Genomic DNA, 21183 nt, shown 5'->3' with positions numbered 1-21183 from the left:
CAAATACAAACTATTTAATCAAATTATGAATAATACCTATATTCTAAAAGTATTTCCTTATTTTTGTCAAGAAAATTTAACAATTTAAAGTGTGTCGTATCTGTCAGTTGTCTTTAAACTACTCATTCTACGCCGTTTGGACCTTTCGATGAACCAATTAATCGCTTGGTATCTGAACACAAGAAAGACATGTCCAGTAACCTCTCGTTATTTATACGTAATAATCATACCCCGAAGATGAGCCATCAATGGTAAGCGTATGCGGTAAGCAGCTGAGAAAAGCACATGGATAAAAGCAAGCAGCATTACGCTGCGCTGTCGTGGCAAGCTGGCTTGGACAGGTACGGGTTTGTGAGTGAATGGAGTAATAAATGTTTTGGTTTTTCTGCCTCAATCCATTTAGGGCAAGTGCATGTGCGGAGAACGATGAGGCTTCAATGCAGCAAGGTGAGCCCTCAGCCTCGTCGTCCTTTGTCAGGAGAACAGCAGCTCAGCCCGCGCTCACCTTTCAAACGTCAGTCTAGTACTGTCCGTCACGTTTTCATACGAGTCTGTGTGCTGATAGCACAAACAACTCTTCCATGCAATCCGTCATGTCCACTGCACCGCCCCCATCGTCGCCGTCGGTTCTGACGGACGCTCTACAGCAGCTCAACATTGCCGAAACTCGACCTCCTAAGTTCTCATCTCACAAGGCTAAGCAACGCAGGTCAGCCCCCGCAACTCCCACCCAGCAGCACGCACAAACCGGTCGACGCTCCTCGAGCCGACCGTCCGAGGCTCGGCGCCAAAAGAGCACAGACTTGCGCCGTGGTAAACGAGATAGCATTGAAGAATTATTCGGCGTATCCGAGTCGCCAAGCGTCACGCTGATAGATCCTTCCCAGCTCGGCATCATGCTCAAAAACAGCGAGGCTAGCATGCCGCTGCTGATAGATATGCGAGATTACAGTTCATATGAAAGGATCAGAATACGACAGTCTATCAATGTCAGTTTGCCAAGCCTGCTAGTGAAACGGTACCGCAGAGGTACCGCATCCAACTTCAATTTGGAAAGTTTTATATCGACGGTGGAAGGAAAGCAGTTCTACGTTGATTGGCAGAGAAGACACAAACAATCCAAGAGAGCGGCTCAGATAGTCGTGTACGACGAACGAGACGCTGACGAGGATTCGCATGTATCCATCGTTCTGGGAGCTCTGGAACGAGCGTTCTGCAGACAGCAGCGGTCGCCGTATAGAATACAGCTTTATAGTCTCGAGGGAGGGTTCACAGCATTTAAGGAATGGGATACACGGTCGACGTATTTAACAGGCACCGATCCGTCAGTGCTCAAGACGGCTTGCTGGGGAACGTGGCCTAATGATGGGGACGAGGCTACCAAGAGACCCAACCATCTAAGAATAGTAACGCCCATGCAATCGCGAAGTGCCAGCACCCTTTCCTCTGCAACGTCGCCCATGAACAATGTCGATACCAACGTGCAGCGCAGAGCGAGTCTATTCACATTAGATACCAGCACCTCCTTCGCTCGCTCTAGACGTAGGAGCACCCGGTCGAAATTAGCAACAAATGATAAACAGCAACGACACGACAGCAGGAACGTGTCACATGGCATCCAATTCAATCCACCTGATCTCGCTGATATTGCAGAGACTAGTCCTGCAACTTCAACCATGCCTGCGCATCCGTTTGAGGAACTGCACTCTGCGCCTCCCATCAATAAGCCATCCGCGTCACCCATGACTCCACAGACAGATGCAGAGTACGAGTTTGTCATCTCAGAAATCGTACCTGGATTTCTGTTCCTTGGTCCAGAGATATCAACACCTGATCAAGTATCCAAGCTGCAGTCCCACTCTATCAAGAGAATCCTCAATATGGCGGAAGAGTGCGACGATGATGTTCCCGGACTAAAGCAGGTCATAAAGTACAGCAAGGTGGCTGCTCGCGACACAGTCGAGATGCAGAATCTCGAAGAAACGTTACGCAAAGCAGTCCAAATTATTGGTACGATCATAAGCATATAGCACGTTAGAAATGAACTTTGACGCGTTTTTTTCTTATGTAGTTGATGCCAAAAAGCATCATGAACCCATCTATGTGCACTGCAAGGCTGGAAAATCGCGGTCGGTAGCTGCCATTCTTGCGTATTTTGTTCTCGTGGAGAATTGGACACTGAAGCGAGCATACCAACACATTATTAAGGCTCGACCTACCATGTCTCCTAACATTGGGTTTGTCGCTGAGCTTTTAAAGTTGGAACAAAGCGTACATGGCAAAGTCAGCAATTTCGCGACATTGGACTGGCAGACCAACCCTCCCAGTCCCGGCTCACAGCTGGCATTGGGCAAACTGCAAATGGCATGGAAAAATAACAGTAGTGGCAATGGAAGTAGTAGTAACAGTTACCGCAGCAACAGTAACAGCAACGGTAATGGCTCCTGATTGAAGTAGGATTCCTCCTTTCCACTCACGCGATATCAACCTATTCCCTATCATTGTTTTCTTTGTTTCCCCATTATAAGTATACCATGAAAATGACACACACGTTACGACAAGCTGGCCTCCGTAAACCTCAATGGGTCTGAAAAATGGATAGGTGTCCAGCAATTGTTTCCACAATCAGCCTTGTAATTGTCAGCAATGTGAGCAAACAAATATATACCGAGATTAGAAAAAGTATGTAGGTAATGCAGAGTTGCGATGCGCCTCATAAAAAAGCACTGCATGCTCGTGCCGCTTGAATTTGGCGGAGAATTCGGGCAAGCTTCAGCAATTCCAGGCACACAGGTCGATGGACCCACTTTACAGCCATGTTGACATTGTTCCAGACAATGATGGTTACACGAGAGAAAGCAATATCTCTATGCGTTTCGTGTGGCCCACGCTCTCTTTCTTCAGACTTCCCGCTTTCCTCACTGACTGTTGTCTAAATGCACATACGGCCACAATCGCGATTGTTGCGAGGGGCGCCGCTGTTACTCCTGTGCTTGCTGGCACTGTTCCTTTTCACGTTGCAGATCCCGACGCGATTAGCCAAAGAGAATGACAAGAGCGAGACGTCAGCTGCTGCCAGCACAGCAGAGCAAGTGGAACTAGAGCGACAACGGCAGCTTGCTCTCGAAGAAGAACAGCGTCGTGCGAGGATTCAATTGATCGAAAGTCGACGAAGCGTAATCGAGCCTGGTACGATATCCAATTGGAGTATTTTACTGGCAACAACAATAGACTGACATGTATGTTGTGCTCGAATTTTACAGTAATTGTTGCCAACGACGAGAGCATGCGGCATCTTGGGTTTACACACGATATTGCAGTGCCCACGCCGGTACCTCCATGGACAGGTAAATGCTGCTCAAATAATTATTGCTTGGGATTTCTCTCCCTCTAATTGCTATAAATAACTACATCCAGATTCGGACATGGCGTTTTTACAGACAGCATTGGGGCAGTCTCTGCAAGCGGATCTCTTGACAAGCCCCGAAATTATGCCCAATTTCAAGACATTGACTGTGCAGCAACGGGTTTACAAATCACTCTTTCAGTATTTTGACCAGATCATTGCTGGGGATGAGATTGATTATCGCAACGACCCCGCATGGTCCTTGTATCTGAATATCGAAAAAACACTGTATCCATGGTTGCAACCGCATTGGGAAAATGCATTCCACATTACTAACCAGACTTCGGGCCGAGGAATCGTGATTTGCATTGGCAACCACCAGTTCCAATACGCTGCAACTACGATCAGGAGTATCCGCGAAGTTCTGAAATCAAACCTGCCAATCGAAGTATTTTATATTCGGGACGACGATTTGAGCGAGATGCGGCGACTCTATCTCGAAACAGAGTTTACCAATGTCAAAACACGCAAAATAATCGATTACGTGAACGACTGGTACACGCGGTTCGGCGGCTGGGCATTGAAGCCATACGCCGTCCTTGCCAGCAGTTTCAGAGAGGTTATCCTCATGGACGCCGACGCGTACTTTTTCAAGAAGCCCGATACGCTGTTTGACGATGCAGGCTATCGCAAAACAGGTGCGCTATTCTTCTATGACAGAACGTTGTTCCCGGGATGGGAAACTGGCCGATTGTGGCTATCATCCTTCTTGCCTACAAAGAGTTCGCTTGTAGAGAAGAGCCGATGGTGGAAGTTCAAGACTGCACACGAACAAGAGTCAGGTGTCGTCGTCATGGACAAACGCCGAGTAATGCTTGGTCTCTTGGCCACTTGCAAAATGAATGATCGAAGGGAACGCGACCACGTGACTTACAAGCATATCCACGGTGACAAAGAGGTGTGTTTTGGGGCGATAACAGATTTTGACTTTTGTGGTTAATTGCCCTAATTCCCATTTTTGTAAAGACGTTCTGGGTCGGCTTTGAAATGATGCAGACGCCATATTCATTTATCAAATCATATGGTGCAGTTATCGGAGGACTTGGCGATGCAGGCGATCCCTCCACCGTGTGCGGTAACCAGCTCCACCTAGGCGTAGATCGCAAACCGCTGTGGTGGAACGGAGGGCTCTTGCGGGACAAGAACAAATGGCCTGATAGATACTTGAAGTTTACTCACTATGCCGAAGGTCAAGATTGGCACTTTGAAGACTCGTGTATCAAGGAAACCGATCGGATACACGAGTTTACAAAGGAAGAACGTGAATTAGCACTCAAATACGTCGAATTGGACAGGCAACGGAGGAAGGATGAACAGCTTATCGAGCAAGGGTTGTGGCAGCCTCGGCAGCGCAAGGAGAAGCAATCAGCAGAAGAAGAAGAGATAGAATCGCGACAATCTCCACCATCATAATAGTCATTCACTACTGCATCCTTAAGCATTGTACTTGCATTTAATTTTTTCTTTTTACACAATAGTATCATCTTCTTTTAACATTCATCGTTGCCCTCAACCTTTTTTTTTTGTTTGCAAACAGTGCGGGGTTATTCAATCGTTCGTTGTGGCACTGTGCTCTTTCCCTTAACCTATCGTCCGCTTTTTTTTTACCTCCCTCTCCTGCACAGATCGTCCAACCCGTCCCCATTCCGGTTATTTTTTTCTTTTGCTTCATGGGCCAGCTCGACAAGTACGTAGCTACAGCGTATGGCTTATCGGCTGCTTCCGTTTAGTGATAAATCTATTGCAATGCCAACAGACAGCTCGATCAACTACGACGGGGCGAAATAATTTCTGAGCAAGAAGTCAAGGAGCTATGCCAGAAGGCTAGAGAGATTCTGGTAGAAGAGAGCAATGTTCAACGTGTGGATGCGCCCGTCACTGTGAGTGTGTGATGCAAAGCGGAAAGGCCCAACTCCATTTTGTGCGATTCGCTAAATCGGCCTGCTTTGTGTAGATTTGCGGCGATATTCACGGTAACGTTCTTATGAGAGCTTCTTTGCTTTCTTACTATGCCTCTGCGTGGGCGGTCATGTGTGAGATATTCATAAATCATTTTGCTTTTGTGTCTTTTTTGTTTTCTTTGTTTGTTTCTAGGCCAATTCCATGATTTGCAAGAACTCTTCCGAGTAGGCGGCGAGTGTCCGGACACGAACTACTTATTTATGGGTACGAGAAACGAAGGAAAGCAAGGCAAATCCGTAGACGGATATTGAGCCTCGTATTCTAGGCGATTTTGTCGATAGAGGATACTACTCTGTGGAGACGTTTCTTTTGTTGCTTGCACTCAAAGTGAGATATCCAGACCGCATCACGTTAATTCGAGGAAACCACGAGAGTCGACAAATTACACAGGTCTATGGATTCTACGAAGAATGTATCAGGAAATATGGCACAGCAAATGTCTGGCGATACTGCTGCGAAGTATTTGATTACCTGTCTTTAAGCGCCATCATTGACGACAAGATCTTTTGCGTTCACGGTGGATTATCGCCAAGCATAAACACACTTGACCAAATACGGACGATTGACCGGAAGCAAGAAGTACCACATGATGGCGCCATGTGTGATCTTTTGTGGTCTGATCCTGATGGTGAGAGCACGACATGCCATGTTCCCAGTTGCTTTTCGTTTTACGCTGACTTCTCATTTGCCAGAAATTGATGGATGGGGCTACAGTCCAAGAGGTGCAGGATACCTCTTTGGAGGCGATGTTGTAGAATCCGTAAGTGGACAAGCAAGAGATAAGCTAATTTAGGGATCTAAATTGGCAGATAATAACTAAATATCTTTTTATAGTTTTTACATGCCAATGATCTCGAACTAATTGCACGAGCACATCAATTGGTGATGGAAGGATATAAACTGATGTTTAACAACACAGTAGTGACCGTGTGGTCTGCGCCAAATTATTGTTACAGGCAAGTATACCACGGTGAGGATAGACTTACAAGGACTAAGAAGGAAGGATATTAGGTGTGGGAACATCGCCGCAATTTTGAAGCTGGACGATAATCTGAATAGAGAGTATAAAATATTCGAAGCAGCTCCTCAGGTTGGTGATCACCACGGCGTATGGGCTCTGCAATTTGCTAACTCGGTTTTCTGTAATCACGGAACAGCAGGATAGCCGTGGGCCGAGCATGAAAAAGTCATTACCCGATTACTTTTTATAATTTTCCATCCTATGTATGCATGTTTAAATGTCATTGCTTCTCCCACATGAATACATTGCATTTAGCAACGTTTGAGTAACCTAAAGCGTCGATCACTATGGGCGGACTTGTACACCCCGCTCACAAGTTTTCATAAACTTGGGATAATTTGTGCAATTGTCAAGTTGACCCTCCCGCAGTGCTGCTGCTGCTCTGCCATGACGCTGATTCATTCGTTCAAACGGCGTACCGTCCTGCGCATAGCCGGGTTGCTTTTTGCAATATCTCTGGGAGTATACCTGGTGCTATCTTACCGGGCGTCGCTATATACAACTGTACCGTCAGGTCCTCTTTGGTCATCATCCTTACCGACTTACTCGAATCAGTGGAATTACACAGCACCCAGCAGCCTGAGGCAGCCGAATCCAAATTTCAAAGCAGCCTTTGTGACATTGACCAAAGGCGATCGCGCAGCACTCAGCAGCCTTCGACAGACGATCCGCGACCTTGAAGACAACTTTAACAAGGACTATGGGTATCCATATATCATTTTCTCCAACGATGTCCTGACGGATGAGTTTAAGGAGCTTGCAAGCTCAATAGCGCACGGTGATGTAGTATTTTACGAATTGGGGCCGGAAATGTACGGTTATCACAACCAAACCGACAGAGCCAAGGCAGCGCAGGCACGCATTGATATGGGAGAACGGGAGATCATGTTTGGAGACAGCGAGGACTATCGATTTGCCGCGCGATTCATGGCTGGCATGATATTTAGGCAAGATATCTAGGAAATAAGAGGGAAGGATAATGTAAAACTTACGTGCGAGGACGTATTCAGGCACCCGGCATTGGAAGATATTGATTACTACTGGCGGTTTGAACCTGGCACAGAGTATATGTGTCCAATCCTGTTTGATCCATTTCAGTTTATGTTTGATCACGGCAAGAAGATTTCGTTTTCAATGGCACTGTACGAATATGAAGAAACGATCCCGTCGCTGTTCAACACGGTCATGGAGTTTGCTGGTCAACATCCTGACATTATCCAGCCCAAGACGGGTCCCAATACCCTGTGGCACTTTATCATTGATGCACAAACTGGTGGTTTCAACCGATGTCATTTTTGGAGCAATTTCCAGGTTGGCTTCATTTGGCCCCCTTCTTGCTGATCGTGACATATTGTCTGACTTCATGCATAGATTGCCGATCTCAACTTCTTCCGGGGAGAACAATACCAAACGTACTTTGATTTTATTGACAAGAGCGGTGGTATATTTTACGAAAGATGGTAACAAGACAAACGTGATTGTTCATGTGTTTTCAGTATTTGTTTACGCGATGTGTAACTGCTTAGGGGCGACCCTGTCATTCAAACACTCGGAGCCGTGCTTTTTTTGGAGAAGCAGCAAATCCAGTTTTGGCAAAACATTGGCTATCGCGTTGCCAACTTCTTTACCCACTGCCCGCCCTCGCTATCTATATACTCAAAATGCAGCTGTCAGCCCTCGCAGAATTTCGATTTTGATGGGTACAGCTGCCTTCGCTTCTTTTAACGAAAAAAAAAAACAACGCTCGTAATGATTATAACTTTATAATATTTATATCTTTTTCAACTTAATCTGCGATATTATTCATTCATGGAAGAGGATGTTGCTAAAGCAAGCACGAAAAGAACGGCATGTTAGTGTATAGAAACTTAAAATACTACAATGCAAGACAATAAAAGATTCATCAAGGAAAAAAAGGAGGAGGAGGAGATACTTACCGAGTCTGTTGCTGCTGTGGTTGTTGGCGTTTGGTGGAAGTGTTCAAAGATGCAGTTTTGTGGGTCAAGTCATCGACTGGATCTTCCCCATACGATGCAAAAATGTTACGCTCTGTTCGGGTGGTTTTCGGTTGCGACTGCGGGGGAGAAGCAGGAGTGGGTGTTTTTGGTGAAGGACTGCTTTCGTCGTGAGCAAAGCTAAAAGATGCATCGAGGCGGTGTGGGTCATGCGCTTTGCTTGGGCGTTCCGGTGTCGGTTCATAGGCGAAGATGTTTCTAGAGGGAGCCTGGAGATTACGACGTACAGGGCGACTAACCTCGTCTTCTGGTCGTACCGGTCCAAACACTCGTCCTGGCGCTGATTTTATGCAAAAAATAAGTACATATCAACCGCTGCAATGTATACGTATTATTATTAAGTTTCGACCTACCATCAATTGCCAGAGTTTTCTGTCCAGGAGCCTTTACAAAATTACCCATTTGCATTAAAGTTCAATTTGTAGTGTGTAAATAATCACCAATTGTACATACTTTCTTCACGGGAGGAGCTAGATCAGCGGCGTCAGTTTGGAAAGGATTCAGGGGCATCGTCTGCGGCATCTTCAATGCTTCTACTTGGACTGAGCCGAGCACTGGCCATTTCTGTCGATCGGAAATCACACGCAATTGTTTCAACACCGTGGCCTGGTCCCAATAAACACGTAGCAACGCGATCTGCGAACCCTCAAACGTTGCAGAAATGACCTAAAAACGTAGGTAGGAAAACGTAGGTAGGATTAGCAGTTGGAATGATGGATGATGATAAGATATTGCAAAATCAGATATCTTGGTTTCCATTTACTTACCACAGGTAATTTAATTGTTGCATTCATCTTGAAGATGGGAGTAGCGAGTGAGCTTTAATTAACAATGTCCTCGAATCAGGTGACACAAGAAATAAATTACCAAAAGTCCCTCGTCGACGTTTGGTGCGAGCCAGGTACATTCGCCACCGTGGAATGTAATATTCCACTCGGCCTCCTCGATAATTCGATTGCCTGCGATAACTTTACTGTGCACCTGTTCGTTCAATGTATTGGCCTTTTGTGAAAATCCGGGCTGCAAGTAGAATCTCCGGATCTGTGCACTGCCTCGAGCGCCTGCACCGGTGGGCACATAGATCACCGCGGCATCTTCAGTGTACAGGCTGGCAGTTGCTGGCTTTGTCTTGTAGTTGGACCAAGTTTCTTCCATTATTTTTTTTCTAAAGGAAGGTGTGGTAGTAGTAAAAGGAAAGGGAAATAAGGAACAGGAGGAAAAAGACCAGTGAAAAAGTGTAAACCAGCCGGATGCGGGCAATTGTGCTAAGGTTACGATCTTGTTTGTGTCACATTTGCACACAATAATAATAGTAGGGTATACCAATACGAGCAAGTTCCCGTTTTCAAATTCATTTTTCAAAGAAATACTACTAATGCATACAAAAAGAGGGCTACTACAACAACGACGTAAAAAAGATTTACATACAAACGTTTTTTTTCTCATCAGACACGTTGGTTTCCAACCGCACCGAATGTCGTGGATGCAGACCTGTGAAGGCCACGACGGATTACATACATGGGCTCGGCAGCAGTGGTCCGCGTAGAACTGGAGGCAGTGAGCACAGGTGTCGACCGACCTCTGGGATTGGAGCGGTTGCCATGGATAAGGTCGCGCTGGCCCATCACGCGCCGGAGGCTGAGAGGGCGCGTTTGCTGAGGAAAGCTCGAAAGCACCGGTGACCTTGGAGGTGTAGAGGAGGAGGAAGAAGAAGTAGCAGCAGCGGTAGAAGAAGAGGATAGCTTGGGTGATGATGACCTTGGAACGAGAAAACTCATGTTGTTAGATAAGGAGCGTGTACGCATTTTAGTCGTCTCAATAGGTTCAAAAGCGGGTGTGGATGTGCATCGTGCACGCATGGTCTTCGAATCCTCTTCTTGCGGTTGCTGCTTCTGCTGCTTCTGCTCTTTCTCTTGTTTTTTCTCGATATCTTTCTCCTTTGCTTCCTCTTCTGATGTCTGCTGCTGCTCCGGGATATGTGCCAGCGGCTCCGGGCGTGGTGGCAGCTCTGGTGTCTGCGGGCCTCCGTCAGTGACGGAAGAAGAACCGGAGGTCGATTCAATTTGGTAAGAAGAGTTGCTGTTGTGCTCGGTTGCTGGCTCCTGCGGTGGATGGTGGTTGTGGTGTCCGTTGCACCTTAGGCCTGATATTTCTTGCTCGACGCCAAGGGCCTGCGATACATTCTCTGCCAAGACCAGCGCGATCAAGAGGAACCCACGGATTGCCTGGTGTGCGCAGTGTGCCAGAGTTCCCACTAGAAACGTACGCTCGAGCGGGCGGGATAAGGAGCTCAAGGCTTCGATTGCGCTGATGGTAGCCACTTGCAGCTGCAAGAGAAACATGGCCAGGATTGAGGGTCGTTTAAACGCATCGTTTGATAAAGAAGGAACTTCGTCCAGAATGGACTGTAAACGATGTACTTGGTCGTAGTAAGGTCCAGAATTCTTTTCGTTGTTGTCGTCGGGATTGGCTCGTGCGCGAAGGCCGGAAGAGTGACCGACGGAGTAGGTTGTGTGGCGCTGTTGCTTGAGCATGTCACTGCAGCAGTCCCCCTCAAAGAAAGAAAAGAAAGAGAAAGGAGCAAAATGCTGCATTGCCCGCAGACAACTTTTTTATACCGTGCATTTCCCTCTGTCAATACATTCAGCCCTGACCCTCGCTTCTAACCACATCAAGATCAAGTGCTGTTTAGATCAGATTATTAGGAGTCTCGATGTGGCAAATAAAAGCATCTCTAGACCATCGTCGGCCTCTGCTGTGCAGGAAATGAAAAGAAAAGACATTTAAAAAGTTACTAAACTGCTGTGATCCCTTTCAGTCGTTTGACTCGCTTCGCGACGGGGGCCCGGGTTGTCAAGGTCGCACATTAAAGATTGGGCGGAAGCACTCACCTCTGCTGGCTTCATGTGATTCTTTTAGTGCGAATGTAGTAGACTGCTCACGTCAAAACGCCTTATCCTCAGTGCATATCAATATTTCCCGTTTGCAAAGTGTAAAAAGTTGATCTATCGCCAAGGTGTTACTGTCAGCTGATATGCTTTTAGCGTACTCGTACGCACGCTGCCCTTATTGCCGCTTGCTTAAAAGGTTTGGATGTCAAAAAGGTAATACTGTATGGAATGCAACTGCAAAAGTAATTACGCACGATTTCAATCATAAATCCTATCGTTGATAGTGTCCATACGATTTCATGCTATGTTTGTTATGCGAGCCGTAACATACATATCTTAAGATCAACACCAAAGATATTACACACAAGCATTGCTACAAAGAGCTTGGGGATAGATAGCCCGAAATCCTCAGATGAGTTCTGAAGACAGTTCATCAATAAAGGAAGGACACAGCACTCCAAATTTTAGATTTCATATGCTCAACTAGATTACTTGGGGAATCTGCCGAGTTCCTCGCGAGCGGGAACTTGCGGGCAATAACCTGATCAAGTAGAATTCTTCCTCTGACATGAATGAACTATATATCGGGAGAGGTACTAAATCTTTTCAAACTAGTTTCCTGATTGGAACAGCAACTTTCACAGACGCCACGTTGTGCTCATATCGAACGAAAAGCCGCAATTTCAACATGTTTCTCACTGAAGTAGATATAAGAATGGTCCCAATCATTTTCGAACAATCGATGGAAATCATCCCAACTGGTGATTCCCAGTAAACGCACTTTCGACCCGAGTCTGCACATAGCTGTTGTCCACAACTTCAGGAACAAAAGATCTCCACAGTCTATGATATCCGTTTCCGAGTTTGCAATCCCAACAAAGCGCCACTTGGTTCTCCATATCCATATACAATGAGTTTCACGAGTGTGCCATTCAATTTGCATTGTAAAGTTTGGCAAGGCCGTGTCAAAAAAGCCCAAAATGACATGCTGTAGAACATAGAGAGAGACGATCTATATATATATATATTTTTCGACACAACATCCGGTGTTGATAACGAGGATATTTAATGGTGAGTGTGCTCTTCTGCAGGCTTGACGTTGTAGCCAATCAAGCTTCTGCGTCCAATGATTTCGCCAACGAGGAAGAAAGTGTAGATTTCGGCAAAGACGACGCCGCCCTTTGCAAAGTCGCGTACGGTCAAGCCCTTCCAAGCATTGACGTTCAAGTAGTTCTTGACGGTTTGTTGTGCCTGGTTGAATTGTTCGCCGGTGGGGAAGCTCATGCCTTCTTTGGTATACACTTGCTTGGCGATTTCGCCGGCAACCTTGAGGTTATACACGACCGGCTTTTGCAAAGCTGTACCCATTCTAGCATTAGACAACGAAAACCCGAATCTGACAATTACGTGCATGTGTAAAAACTTACCGACAAACTTGGACAAAGTACCCTGGAGTGCACCGAGAACCTTGGCAGACATGGTCTTCAGGAAGAGAAAGAAGGGACGGAGTAAAACGGAGCGAGAGCTTAGCGTAAACAAACGGGGTGACGAGTCCGATGAAATATCTGGGGGGCTGCTGGAGGGGGAATTAATTTCACCAACTTTACACGATCAACCTGCTACCATCATGCTGATCGACAAACTTAAACGCAACTTGGTCCCTACACTTGCTGTCATTATAGTTCCGGTTGGATATTTCATTGGAGTGACGTGGCGGGAAGCCCGCGATGAACAAGCACTTCGTCAGAGCATGACCAACCAGAGAGAGAATCTCGAGCGACAAAAGGCCGCCCTGGAGGAAGAACTAAACGTACTGCAAGAAAAACGCAGAATGCTCGAGGAGACACGGAGGTACAAGGAACACAGAGACAACGCGTAAAGCAACACCAAAAAAAAGTACCCGACCATACCAGAACCTATCCCAAATTTACCTTTTCACGCTGCACAGCGACGCGATTTTGCATATGGACAGTATCAACACATTGCATTATTCTTCTTCATCTTTCCATTGTACATGTAAAACTTTATAAACTATTTCTTCTGAAAGAATGTTGTAAGTGACTTCATTCCTTTCGTATTAACCTTTGCGAGACTCCTTGGAACCTCGGCTTTTCTTGCTTTCTACAATGGAGACTATTAATGGCTGCAATCCATAATTATTTATATGTCTCCTTTACTTCACCTTTGCAGGCGTTCCGGTATCAGCAGATGATGCCTTGGTAGCAGTCTTCATGAATGCGTCAGGCGATTCAGTAAAGTAATTTGTGATATCACCCATATTCTGTTCAGCATTGATTTCTTCCAAGCTAAACGTCACAGTGATGAGCGGTTTTTGCAGTTAGCTTCGCAAAGGGCATTTGAACCTACCCATATGATTCCAAGAGTTTCGAAAACCAGGATTTTGACAAGTATTTTGATAATAGATACACCGCTTCCCGACGACGAATATCTACTTTCTCTGATTCGCTCTCAGTTCCACTACATATCTCGCTCGCAGAGTTTGCCAATGCCGGTATTTGCTCAAACTTTGACAATAAGCTATCTGTTTTCTTTTGCAGCCAGGACAAGACCTTGTCATCGCTTAATCTGTACATGCGTATATCCTCCGTAACTTCTGTGGTTACCATGTCAACAATGCGTGTTATCAACAATGCTTGAACTTCTTTTCTTACTTTGTTCATCACATAAATGCATAACCTGGGTGCTAAATCCCTCAAGTCGCTTAAATATCTCGACCTGGCAACCCTCGCCCACATGCTCTGCACTGAAAATTTCATCCAAGACTCGAAACCGTCCCTGAGAATCGCTAGTCTGCATATATCATCGTTCAATATCACGTTAGAGTATGCAATTCATGCTGCTGGTGACCTGCCTTGTTTCTCGCACGTTCTAAAATCGGTAAAGATATATATAGCGGATCCACGGGCGATACAAGATACAGCGAACCGTCTGTGGATGAAAAAGTTTAGAGATCAACAGGGCATAATATGTTCTCTGTGCAGTGAAAACGTGCCTTTGTACAGTGAATGATCGATCATCCAGCTGGCTTTTCTACCACATCCTGATACTTTTTGCAGCTCAAAAATTTTGGTATTCGATCTGTCTGTCAGGTACATGGCAACCGTGCCTGGATTATTATTCAATTGGTTGTCAACGAGTCAAATAAAATAAAAAAAAGGTTTGGCAGCAGTAGTCTCTCACCTGTCCTTGGGCATGGCAGTTTGACAGTATTTAGTGAATCGAGATCTGCTGTTACCACGATTTAGTTCCTGAGCTCCATTGTATTGCAAGCCCTTTCTGATCTGACCTCCATATTTATTGGGTGTGAATGCCACGATTGAGTTGACGGAAGTCATTCTGAAAAGGCAACAGAAGGATATTATTTGAGAACCTGAAGCGCGCAAGCCCGCATCCCGAATTTTTGAGACAGCGTATGCAGTGGCCCTCCAGCGCCACTGCATACGACACATAAAAAAAGTACCAGCATTCGGCCGTATTTTGCAAAGATAACAAGATATCTTTGTATCTGGTCTCAAACAAGAGGGACATGGCCTGAAGAAACATACGCGATGCAAACGGGAAACGTCCTCGTATAACATGAAGAAGACGAAGAAGCTTATTGCTGTTTGACAAAGCATGGCAAGGAAAAGAAAAAAAAGATCTTTCCCTACTATCCGCCTAGAAAAAAGTACACATGGCAGGAATACAACTATGATATTGTGCGAGAAATAAAAAGATAAAAGGCACATGTGAAATGATATTGGTTCTTTCAAGGAGTTCAGGGACGAGCTGTATGCACTTGTACTCTGCCTAGTGAAAGCCGAAGCAATGGTGTCACAGAGGCACATGCAGGCTCCGCAAAAGCTTGCACACTCTGCGTCTCACTGCAACTGGGCTGCCCTTTTTCACTTTACACACTCAAGCCAATCTCAACAACACAAACCCCCGTCCTTTGCATTTGGAGATTAGTCTTGACTGGAAGTGATATAGCCTGGAGACACTTGAATCCTCTCGAGACATAAAGTCTACGACGACTTAACGACACCTTCCGACAAAAAAATAAAGGCCGGGCAACATTGTAGACGACATGTCATTAGTCGACAGACGGCGACGGCAATCTGTTGCGACGCTGGGTGCTCGCAGAAGCAGCGTTCACAGCAGTGTTGTCGGATCACCCAACACCAACAACATTCAACTCCCAGCCGATATTCAGGTCGGCGCTCGTGTAATAGTTCACGGGGAGAACTCGGGCGTGGTGCGTTATGCGGGCTCAACAAGCTTCCAAACTGGCAAATGGGTCGGTGTTGAGCTCGATGAACCGGTGGGTAAAAACAGTGGCGTAGTTCAGGGCAAACGTTATTTCGACTGCAAACCGAACCACGGCGTATTTGTTCGTCCCATTCATGTGACGATCCTACCCGTCAATGAAAAGGTACTAAAGATCTATCTACTGCTACTACTGCTTTTTCATTTCTTTTTGATTATTTTATTAATCCTCCCCCAACTCATTCAAGTCCAAGGTCTCATCACCCCGATCGGATCGAAACAGCGATGCCCCGCAGAAACCTCAGCAAGATCCAGGGCGAACTGTCCGTGGCACTGCTGCTCGAAGGTCTACTATCCATCCACAGAATGACCAGCAGCAGCAACAGCCTCTCGCTAAACGACGAGCATCAATGGCTGCATCTGCTGCAGAAGCAACATCCCGCGCAACCCGTGTGCCTAAAGATACAACGGCGACTGCAACGAGACGACCTGCTTCGTACGCTGCCTCACCCACCAGGGCAACAATGACACCTACGGCCGCGAAATCGACAACTCCTACAGCTGCAACGAGAGCGACCGTGACTCCAACAAATGCAAAATCAGTGAGACCGACAGCTGCAACAAGGGCAACAATGACTCCTTCGTCTGCAAAGTCAACCGCTGCCAAATCCAGCAATGCAACTACAGTTTCCCGTGCATCAACAATCAATACTACTACAACTCTTCAGCGACGGAAAAGCATGTACATGAATGAAAAGACGCAAAATCGTCCTCGCTCAAACACCGTCGCTGCGCAGGCAGAGGCCGAAGCCGCCGAGGCAGCTAGAGCGCGAGAAGCAAAGGAAGCTCGCGAGAGACAGTTGGCCAAACTTCGTCAACGTCAAGAACAAGAGCGAGAAAAAGAACGAGAGCAAGAGCGAGAGCAAGAATTAGAACAAGAACGACTGGCACTAGAAACCGAGCAACAAGAAGAGCAAGAGCGGGAACAGGAACAGGATCAAGACGATGAGTCTTGTTCAACCGCTTCGCCTGAAGACACGGAAGAAGATTCTTCTGACAAAGATATACCAACAACTCCAGCTGACCAAGAAGACGTCATGCAACATGGAGAAAGTAGCATAAAGCAACCAGAAACCGCAGCAGCCCCAGTAAGCCAAACTCACGAACAGCGCCCACAAGCATCCTACGGTGCATTGGCAGCAACTATGCCCATCAGCAAATCTGATCAAGTATGGTTGCTAAACTCACGTGATTATTTAACATCCATGTATAACATGAAATATTACACAGTTCGTGCCTCTAAAGGATTACGAGGAACTTCGTTTCAAGCTCAAGATACTGGAAGCCAAGCGGCAAGAAGACCGTGAGCGCTACCGTGAACATGAAAAGATCAAGGAAGAAGCCGAGCAGTTCTTGACGCTCCGCAACAAACTTCAGGGTACGAAGATGTCGCAAATTATTTTGTTGTTATTTGAGATCAAATTATCAATACCTCGTAGACAAAATTGCTGAACTGCAAAAGGATCTTCGGGACAGCAAACGTGAACTCAAGGAGACTGCTGCAGACAAGGAGGCCTTGGAACAGCGATACATTGATCTAGCTGACAACCTGGAGATGATGACGCTAGACAAAGAAGTCGCTGAAGAACGTGCTGAAGCCTTGCAAGAGGAGGTCGACTTTTTGAAAGAAAAAATGGAAGAAATTAGCGTGGATCTCGATATTCTCAAAAAGGAAGCAGGTAATCAATTTGCATTTTGCTATTTGCCCAGCAGCAGCAGTCCCAGAAAAGATGCTAAATATCCATAGATGTAATGAATAGAGTTCCAGAAACTGGCGATGAAGAGCGTGCGCCTCTCGAGGTTGTACAGCTCGAACGACACAATGAACGTCTGCGCGAAGCCCTTATTCGGTGAGGAACAATAATTGCACTGCAACGTGTTACATAGAGCTAATCCGCGTATATATCAAAGATTGCGTGATGTTACCAATGAACAGGAAGCCGAGCTCAATCAAAAGATTAAGGAGCTTGAAGAAGAAAACTATGAGCTATCTGAAATCAAGGGTAGGAGCTCGGAAGCTTGAGATTGGGTGAAATGCCATAGTATTGATCTGTATCTGTGTCCAGTTCAATACGAGAAAGTCTCGGAGAAACTGGAAGCTGCAGAGTCTCTTATCGAGGATCTTCGACAACGACTTGACGACGCAATGGCTGCTGAAGACCTTGTTGAGCAGCTTACAGAAAAGAATCTGGCCCTGACTGAAAAGGTCGAGGAACTCCAATCTGCTGTAGATGACTTGGAAGCTCTGAAAGACTTGGCCGATGAGCTCGAAGAGAACCACGTTGAAACTGAAAAGCAACTGCAGGCTGAAATTGGCAAGTGAACATTTTGTTGTCTTGTTTGGCATGGATTATTTTCTGACATTTATCGCTTTGGTAGATCACCGAGATATGCTCTTGCGTGAGCAACTCGAACGCATCCGTGCATCTGAAGAGACAAACTTAGATTACGAAAACACTATCCAGCAATTCCGCGAACTAGTGCAGCATCTTCAAAGTGACTTGGAGCACCTGCGAAGCAAGCAAGAACAACAGCAGACTGAAAACGTCAACTTGAGTAGCCAATCCCAATCCATGATGTCCCTCAACATGCAGCTTCAATCAACCGTCATGAAGGCACAGGCCAAGGCTATCGATCTCGAGCTGCGTAAGCTGGAAGCTGCTCAGGCAAACGATCGTCTCAGCTATATCCAGGTGAGATAACATACTACGTAAAACGTTACAAGATGTATATATTCAAACATTATCCAACATTTAGCCATACCTTCCAGAAGCATTCTTCAAGACTGAAAATGATCCTATTTCATGCTTGCTACTCTTCAAACGTTTGGTGTTCAAGGCCGAGTTGGTCATCAAGCATTTGGACCAAAACCATCCTATCAGCGAAAAGATCATGGAAAATGTCTCTGAGAGCCTTGTTGCTGTGTGTGAGGCAAGTAACATTTCTTTCTCTGACATGATTGACCATTCAATGTATTAACGCGATGAATATCAACAGATGCGACAAAAGGCCGCTTGGCTCAGCGATCTTGCCAAACGATTTGTTACCTTTATTCGCCACTGCTCCCCTGAAGTATTTTCAAAGATGGCACAAGTGTATCAAGATCTTATTGGTAGTGAAAGAAGGTAAAGTTTCTAAAGTCCAGAACGCGTAGTCCATGAATACTTGAGCTAACATTTTGTTGCAATTATAGATTGAATGCTATCGTTGAATTATTCCGTACAGATAATACCAAAGAATCCGAATGCTTGCTTGATTTGCACCGGTATGTGCTGTTACACTGAGGGAAGAACAAAAGAGCCAATTACTCAACGGGAATATAGCATTATTGGCCATCTCGAGCATCTAGCAGAAATTTATCTCGGACAAACTAGCGAAACCGGCAATGTAGATCTATTCTACAGCTTGACTCGCGCTCTTGACATGAATGCAGACAAGATGGTGGTTGAGCTTACCTTTGTCAAGCAACTTGTTGAAAATGCAATTCACAGAGAAGGTAATAGAGAAAAAATCTGTCTGCCGATGGCTGCGAACTCATGCTTTGACAATTCAGAAATCCCCGTGGCGGAAGGCATGGAGCATCTCGAGTATCAGTATTTGCTTCCTCTTGGACAGCTGATCACTGAAACAAAGAGCAGCAAATTAACTGCAAAGTAAGTTTTGACAAGAGATCGAGAATGCAGAGCACGTGAGTCTAATGTTTACCTCTCCAGGAAAATGCTGAGACAACTCGATGATCTCTCAGAGCAAGCTCTCACACCAAAGGCTGAACATTTGCACCGTTTCAGAACTATGTATGCTCTCAGCACTAAGCTTAGCCAATTCTGTTTGGAGGTATGTTTGAACCCTTGCTTTTTCTTGGCCACAAGCTCACATTTTTTTACGATAGACTCTGAAACAAATACTCGTCTACATTGATGTCAAGCGTGGATCTCGAGAAGAGATTAGCCTTGCAAAGATTCAGCAGATCGTATACGTAAAATCAGATGAGATCCTGGATATTTCAGAGACTAGCATGTGGGATGGATGCTACAAGGTCCTTAAATCACTCACAAGCGAACTCGCGACAACGCTCAAACGCGTAGAAAATGATACACGAATGGATAAGAGTAAGCATTTGGAAGACAAAGATAACGATAAATTTCACTAACCGCTACTTGGGACAGTTGCCACAAGCGTTCCTCCATGGATACAAAGGGCATCCGATATGAAGGCCGAAGTTCTTGTCAACCGCGACATGGAACGAAAGCTCCAGCAGCACAATGAAGAAATTATGAAACTTGTAAAGGATATCAAAGCCAAAGTAAGTCCAGAGCATGTTATATCCTACGTTGATTCCTAATATTCGTCTTGTTGCAGGACCAAGCACTCCAAGAATCCTTTGTCAAAGTAGAAATACTCGAGAGACGAATGGAAGTCGCCAGAAAAGAAGTTGAGAACGTACATCTATTAGAAGATAATCTGGAGAAAGCCAAAGCACAGACGCAGATGTACAGCGAAGCAATGGAGAATCTTCAAACAGAATACGAGGCTCTCGAGCGAGAGAATGCTCAGCTAAAGAAATCCCTTGCAGCACAAAAGGAAGAGAAGCGATTCTCTTATCCTCAGAGACTGCTAGAAGTAGAAGAAGCTTCCGAAAGTTCATCAGAACATGATGATCTCGGTGACATCCATGCTCAGGTGAGTTCTAGATAGGAAAACAAATTGGCAAAGTTGCTTATCAAATGTATATATGCAGATGGAAACTCTGAAGGCAGGAATAAGATACTTACGGGCTGAGAATGCTCATTTGAAGTCGTGCGACCTGGCGCGGTCTCTCAAGTTAGATCTCGATCCAGTGCAGCCCTCAGTAGAACAAGACAATACAGATAGCAATGCCGTGAAGCGGTCTATAGCTATGGAGACACGTACTCTCATCAAGGAGATGCGCAAAGCTGCCGCGTCACCGAGGGTTGTTACGCTGTCAGGCGAACGCGACAAACAGCGCTGGCAGAGTATCCGGAAAGCACCCGATTATCAATACCAGGCACAGCAATCTGTGCTCTATACACTCAAACAACGCAGCGAGCAGCTGAAGCACAAGGCACGCCAGTTCGAGATTGAGAAGAACGGCACCAACCGTATACGCCCCTTAGAAACCGTTTTGCCGCAATCGATCGGCAAAATCCAGATACCCTGTCTTGCAAACACAACTTCACGACGCCATTGCATCCAACTAGGTAGCGCTATTGAATTCGAGCGCATTCATGGTCTCTTTATCCGTTAAAATATTGCATATATATCTATCTATCTATACGCCTTTGCCCCACCCCAACCTTTCTGCTCTTTCATATTAGCTTTTTGATATACACAGTTTTGTTGTCTCTTTTTTTTTCTTTTCTCTATCGATCCCCTACATTAAAATTCCTACGATATGCTCTGTATATGTAACCAAAGTCAGTGTCTTGCATCTCGTGTCACACACACCCTGACTCCGGATCGTTGCTCCGAAAGCTCCAGCAGTCCTGCTTCTTGCGACTTTGCAGCCTTGACGAGTTTCAGGTACAACTTACCACCCCTCTT

General features: G+C 45.7%; 10 protein-coding genes across 10 annotated transcripts; 6 read left to right on the top strand and 4 right to left on the bottom strand.

Annotated features, from left to right (window-relative positions):
• Positions 1-581: 581 nt before the first annotated feature.
• VTP01DRAFT_1548 (uncharacterized protein) lies at positions 582-2448 on the top strand (the record flags this gene model as incomplete). Its single annotated transcript, XM_069379910.1, has 2 exons — positions 582-2010; positions 2072-2448. 2 exons carry the CDS (start codon positions 582-584, stop codon positions 2446-2448), a joined length of 1806 nt encoding a protein of 601 aa, XP_069237972.1.
• A 488-nt stretch (positions 2449-2936) lies between these two features.
• VTP01DRAFT_1547 (uncharacterized protein) lies at positions 2937-4819 on the top strand (the record flags this gene model as incomplete). Its single annotated transcript, XM_069379909.1, has 4 exons — positions 2937-3189; positions 3264-3347; positions 3418-4304; positions 4373-4819. The coding sequence occupies 4 exons, from the start codon at positions 2937-2939 to the stop codon at positions 4817-4819; spliced, it is 1671 nt and encodes a 556-aa protein (XP_069237971.1).
• Positions 4820-5076: 257 nt separating this feature from the next.
• On the top strand, positions 5077-6579 carry VTP01DRAFT_1546 (uncharacterized protein; the record flags this gene model as incomplete). Its single annotated transcript, XM_069379908.1, has 9 exons — positions 5077-5093; positions 5163-5286; positions 5361-5379; positions 5501-5572; positions 5634-5996; positions 6061-6128; positions 6203-6324; positions 6380-6458; positions 6526-6579. The coding sequence occupies 9 exons, from the start codon at positions 5077-5079 to the stop codon at positions 6577-6579; spliced, it is 918 nt and encodes a 305-aa protein (XP_069237970.1).
• Positions 6580-6776: 197 nt separating this feature from the next.
• On the top strand, positions 6777-8114 carry VTP01DRAFT_1545 (uncharacterized protein; the record flags this gene model as incomplete). The annotated part of the gene is made up of 4 exons (XM_069379907.1): positions 6777-7336; positions 7400-7700; positions 7761-7849; positions 7916-8114. The coding sequence occupies 4 exons, from the start codon at positions 6777-6779 to the stop codon at positions 8112-8114; spliced, it is 1149 nt and encodes a 382-aa protein (XP_069237969.1).
• Positions 8115-8192: 78 nt separating this feature from the next.
• Positions 8193-9559, bottom strand: VTP01DRAFT_1544 (uncharacterized protein; the record flags this gene model as incomplete). The annotated part of the gene is made up of 6 exons (XM_069379906.1): positions 8193-8214; positions 8327-8684; positions 8758-8788; positions 8858-9070; positions 9172-9198; positions 9272-9559. 6 exons carry the CDS (start codon positions 9557-9559, stop codon positions 8193-8195), a joined length of 939 nt encoding a protein of 312 aa, XP_069237968.1.
• Positions 9560-9849: 290 nt separating this feature from the next.
• On the bottom strand, positions 9850-10938 carry VTP01DRAFT_1543 (uncharacterized protein; the record flags this gene model as incomplete). Its single annotated transcript, XM_069379905.1, has 1 exon — positions 9850-10938. One exon carries the CDS (start codon positions 10936-10938, stop codon positions 9850-9852), a length of 1089 nt encoding a protein of 362 aa, XP_069237967.1.
• Positions 10939-12360: 1422 nt separating this feature from the next.
• On the bottom strand, positions 12361-12774 carry VTP01DRAFT_1542 (uncharacterized protein; the record flags this gene model as incomplete). Its single annotated transcript, XM_069379904.1, has 2 exons — positions 12361-12653; positions 12723-12774. The coding sequence occupies 2 exons, from the start codon at positions 12772-12774 to the stop codon at positions 12361-12363; spliced, it is 345 nt and encodes a 114-aa protein (XP_069237966.1).
• A 148-nt stretch (positions 12775-12922) lies between these two features.
• VTP01DRAFT_1541 (uncharacterized protein) lies at positions 12923-13174 on the top strand (the record flags this gene model as incomplete). Its single annotated transcript, XM_069379903.1, has 1 exon — positions 12923-13174. One exon carries the CDS (start codon positions 12923-12925, stop codon positions 13172-13174), a length of 252 nt encoding a protein of 83 aa, XP_069237965.1.
• A 152-nt stretch (positions 13175-13326) lies between these two features.
• Positions 13327-14651, bottom strand: VTP01DRAFT_1540 (uncharacterized protein; the record flags this gene model as incomplete). The annotated part of the gene is made up of 8 exons (XM_069379902.1): positions 13327-13416; positions 13478-13601; positions 13663-13909; positions 13968-14106; positions 14168-14244; positions 14309-14422; positions 14497-14544; positions 14603-14651. The coding sequence occupies 8 exons, from the start codon at positions 14649-14651 to the stop codon at positions 13327-13329; spliced, it is 888 nt and encodes a 295-aa protein (XP_069237964.1).
• A 731-nt stretch (positions 14652-15382) lies between these two features.
• On the top strand, positions 15383-20887 carry VTP01DRAFT_1539 (uncharacterized protein; the record flags this gene model as incomplete). Its single annotated transcript, XM_069379900.1, has 18 exons — positions 15383-15727; positions 15810-16790; positions 16852-16999; positions 17061-17300; positions 17369-17471; positions 17533-17624; positions 17688-17936; positions 18001-18314; positions 18379-18552; positions 18619-18746; positions 18815-18886; positions 18945-19117; positions 19175-19274; positions 19335-19455; positions 19511-19730; positions 19788-19924; positions 19981-20301; positions 20360-20887. The coding sequence occupies 18 exons, from the start codon at positions 15383-15385 to the stop codon at positions 20885-20887; spliced, it is 4446 nt and encodes a 1481-aa protein (XP_069237963.1).
• Between the last annotated feature and the right edge of the window lie 296 nt (positions 20888-21183).

This window comes from Rhizomucor pusillus, assembly GCF_041956525.1.
Source record: "Rhizomucor pusillus strain CBS 183.67 unplaced genomic scaffold VTP01scaffold_11, whole genome shotgun sequence".
NCBI classification, from domain to species: Eukaryota; Fungi; Mucoromycota; class Mucoromycetes; order Mucorales; family Lichtheimiaceae; genus Rhizomucor; species Rhizomucor pusillus.
Note: the sequence above shows the minus strand (reverse complement) of the source record. Positions and strands in the feature narration are given on the sequence as shown.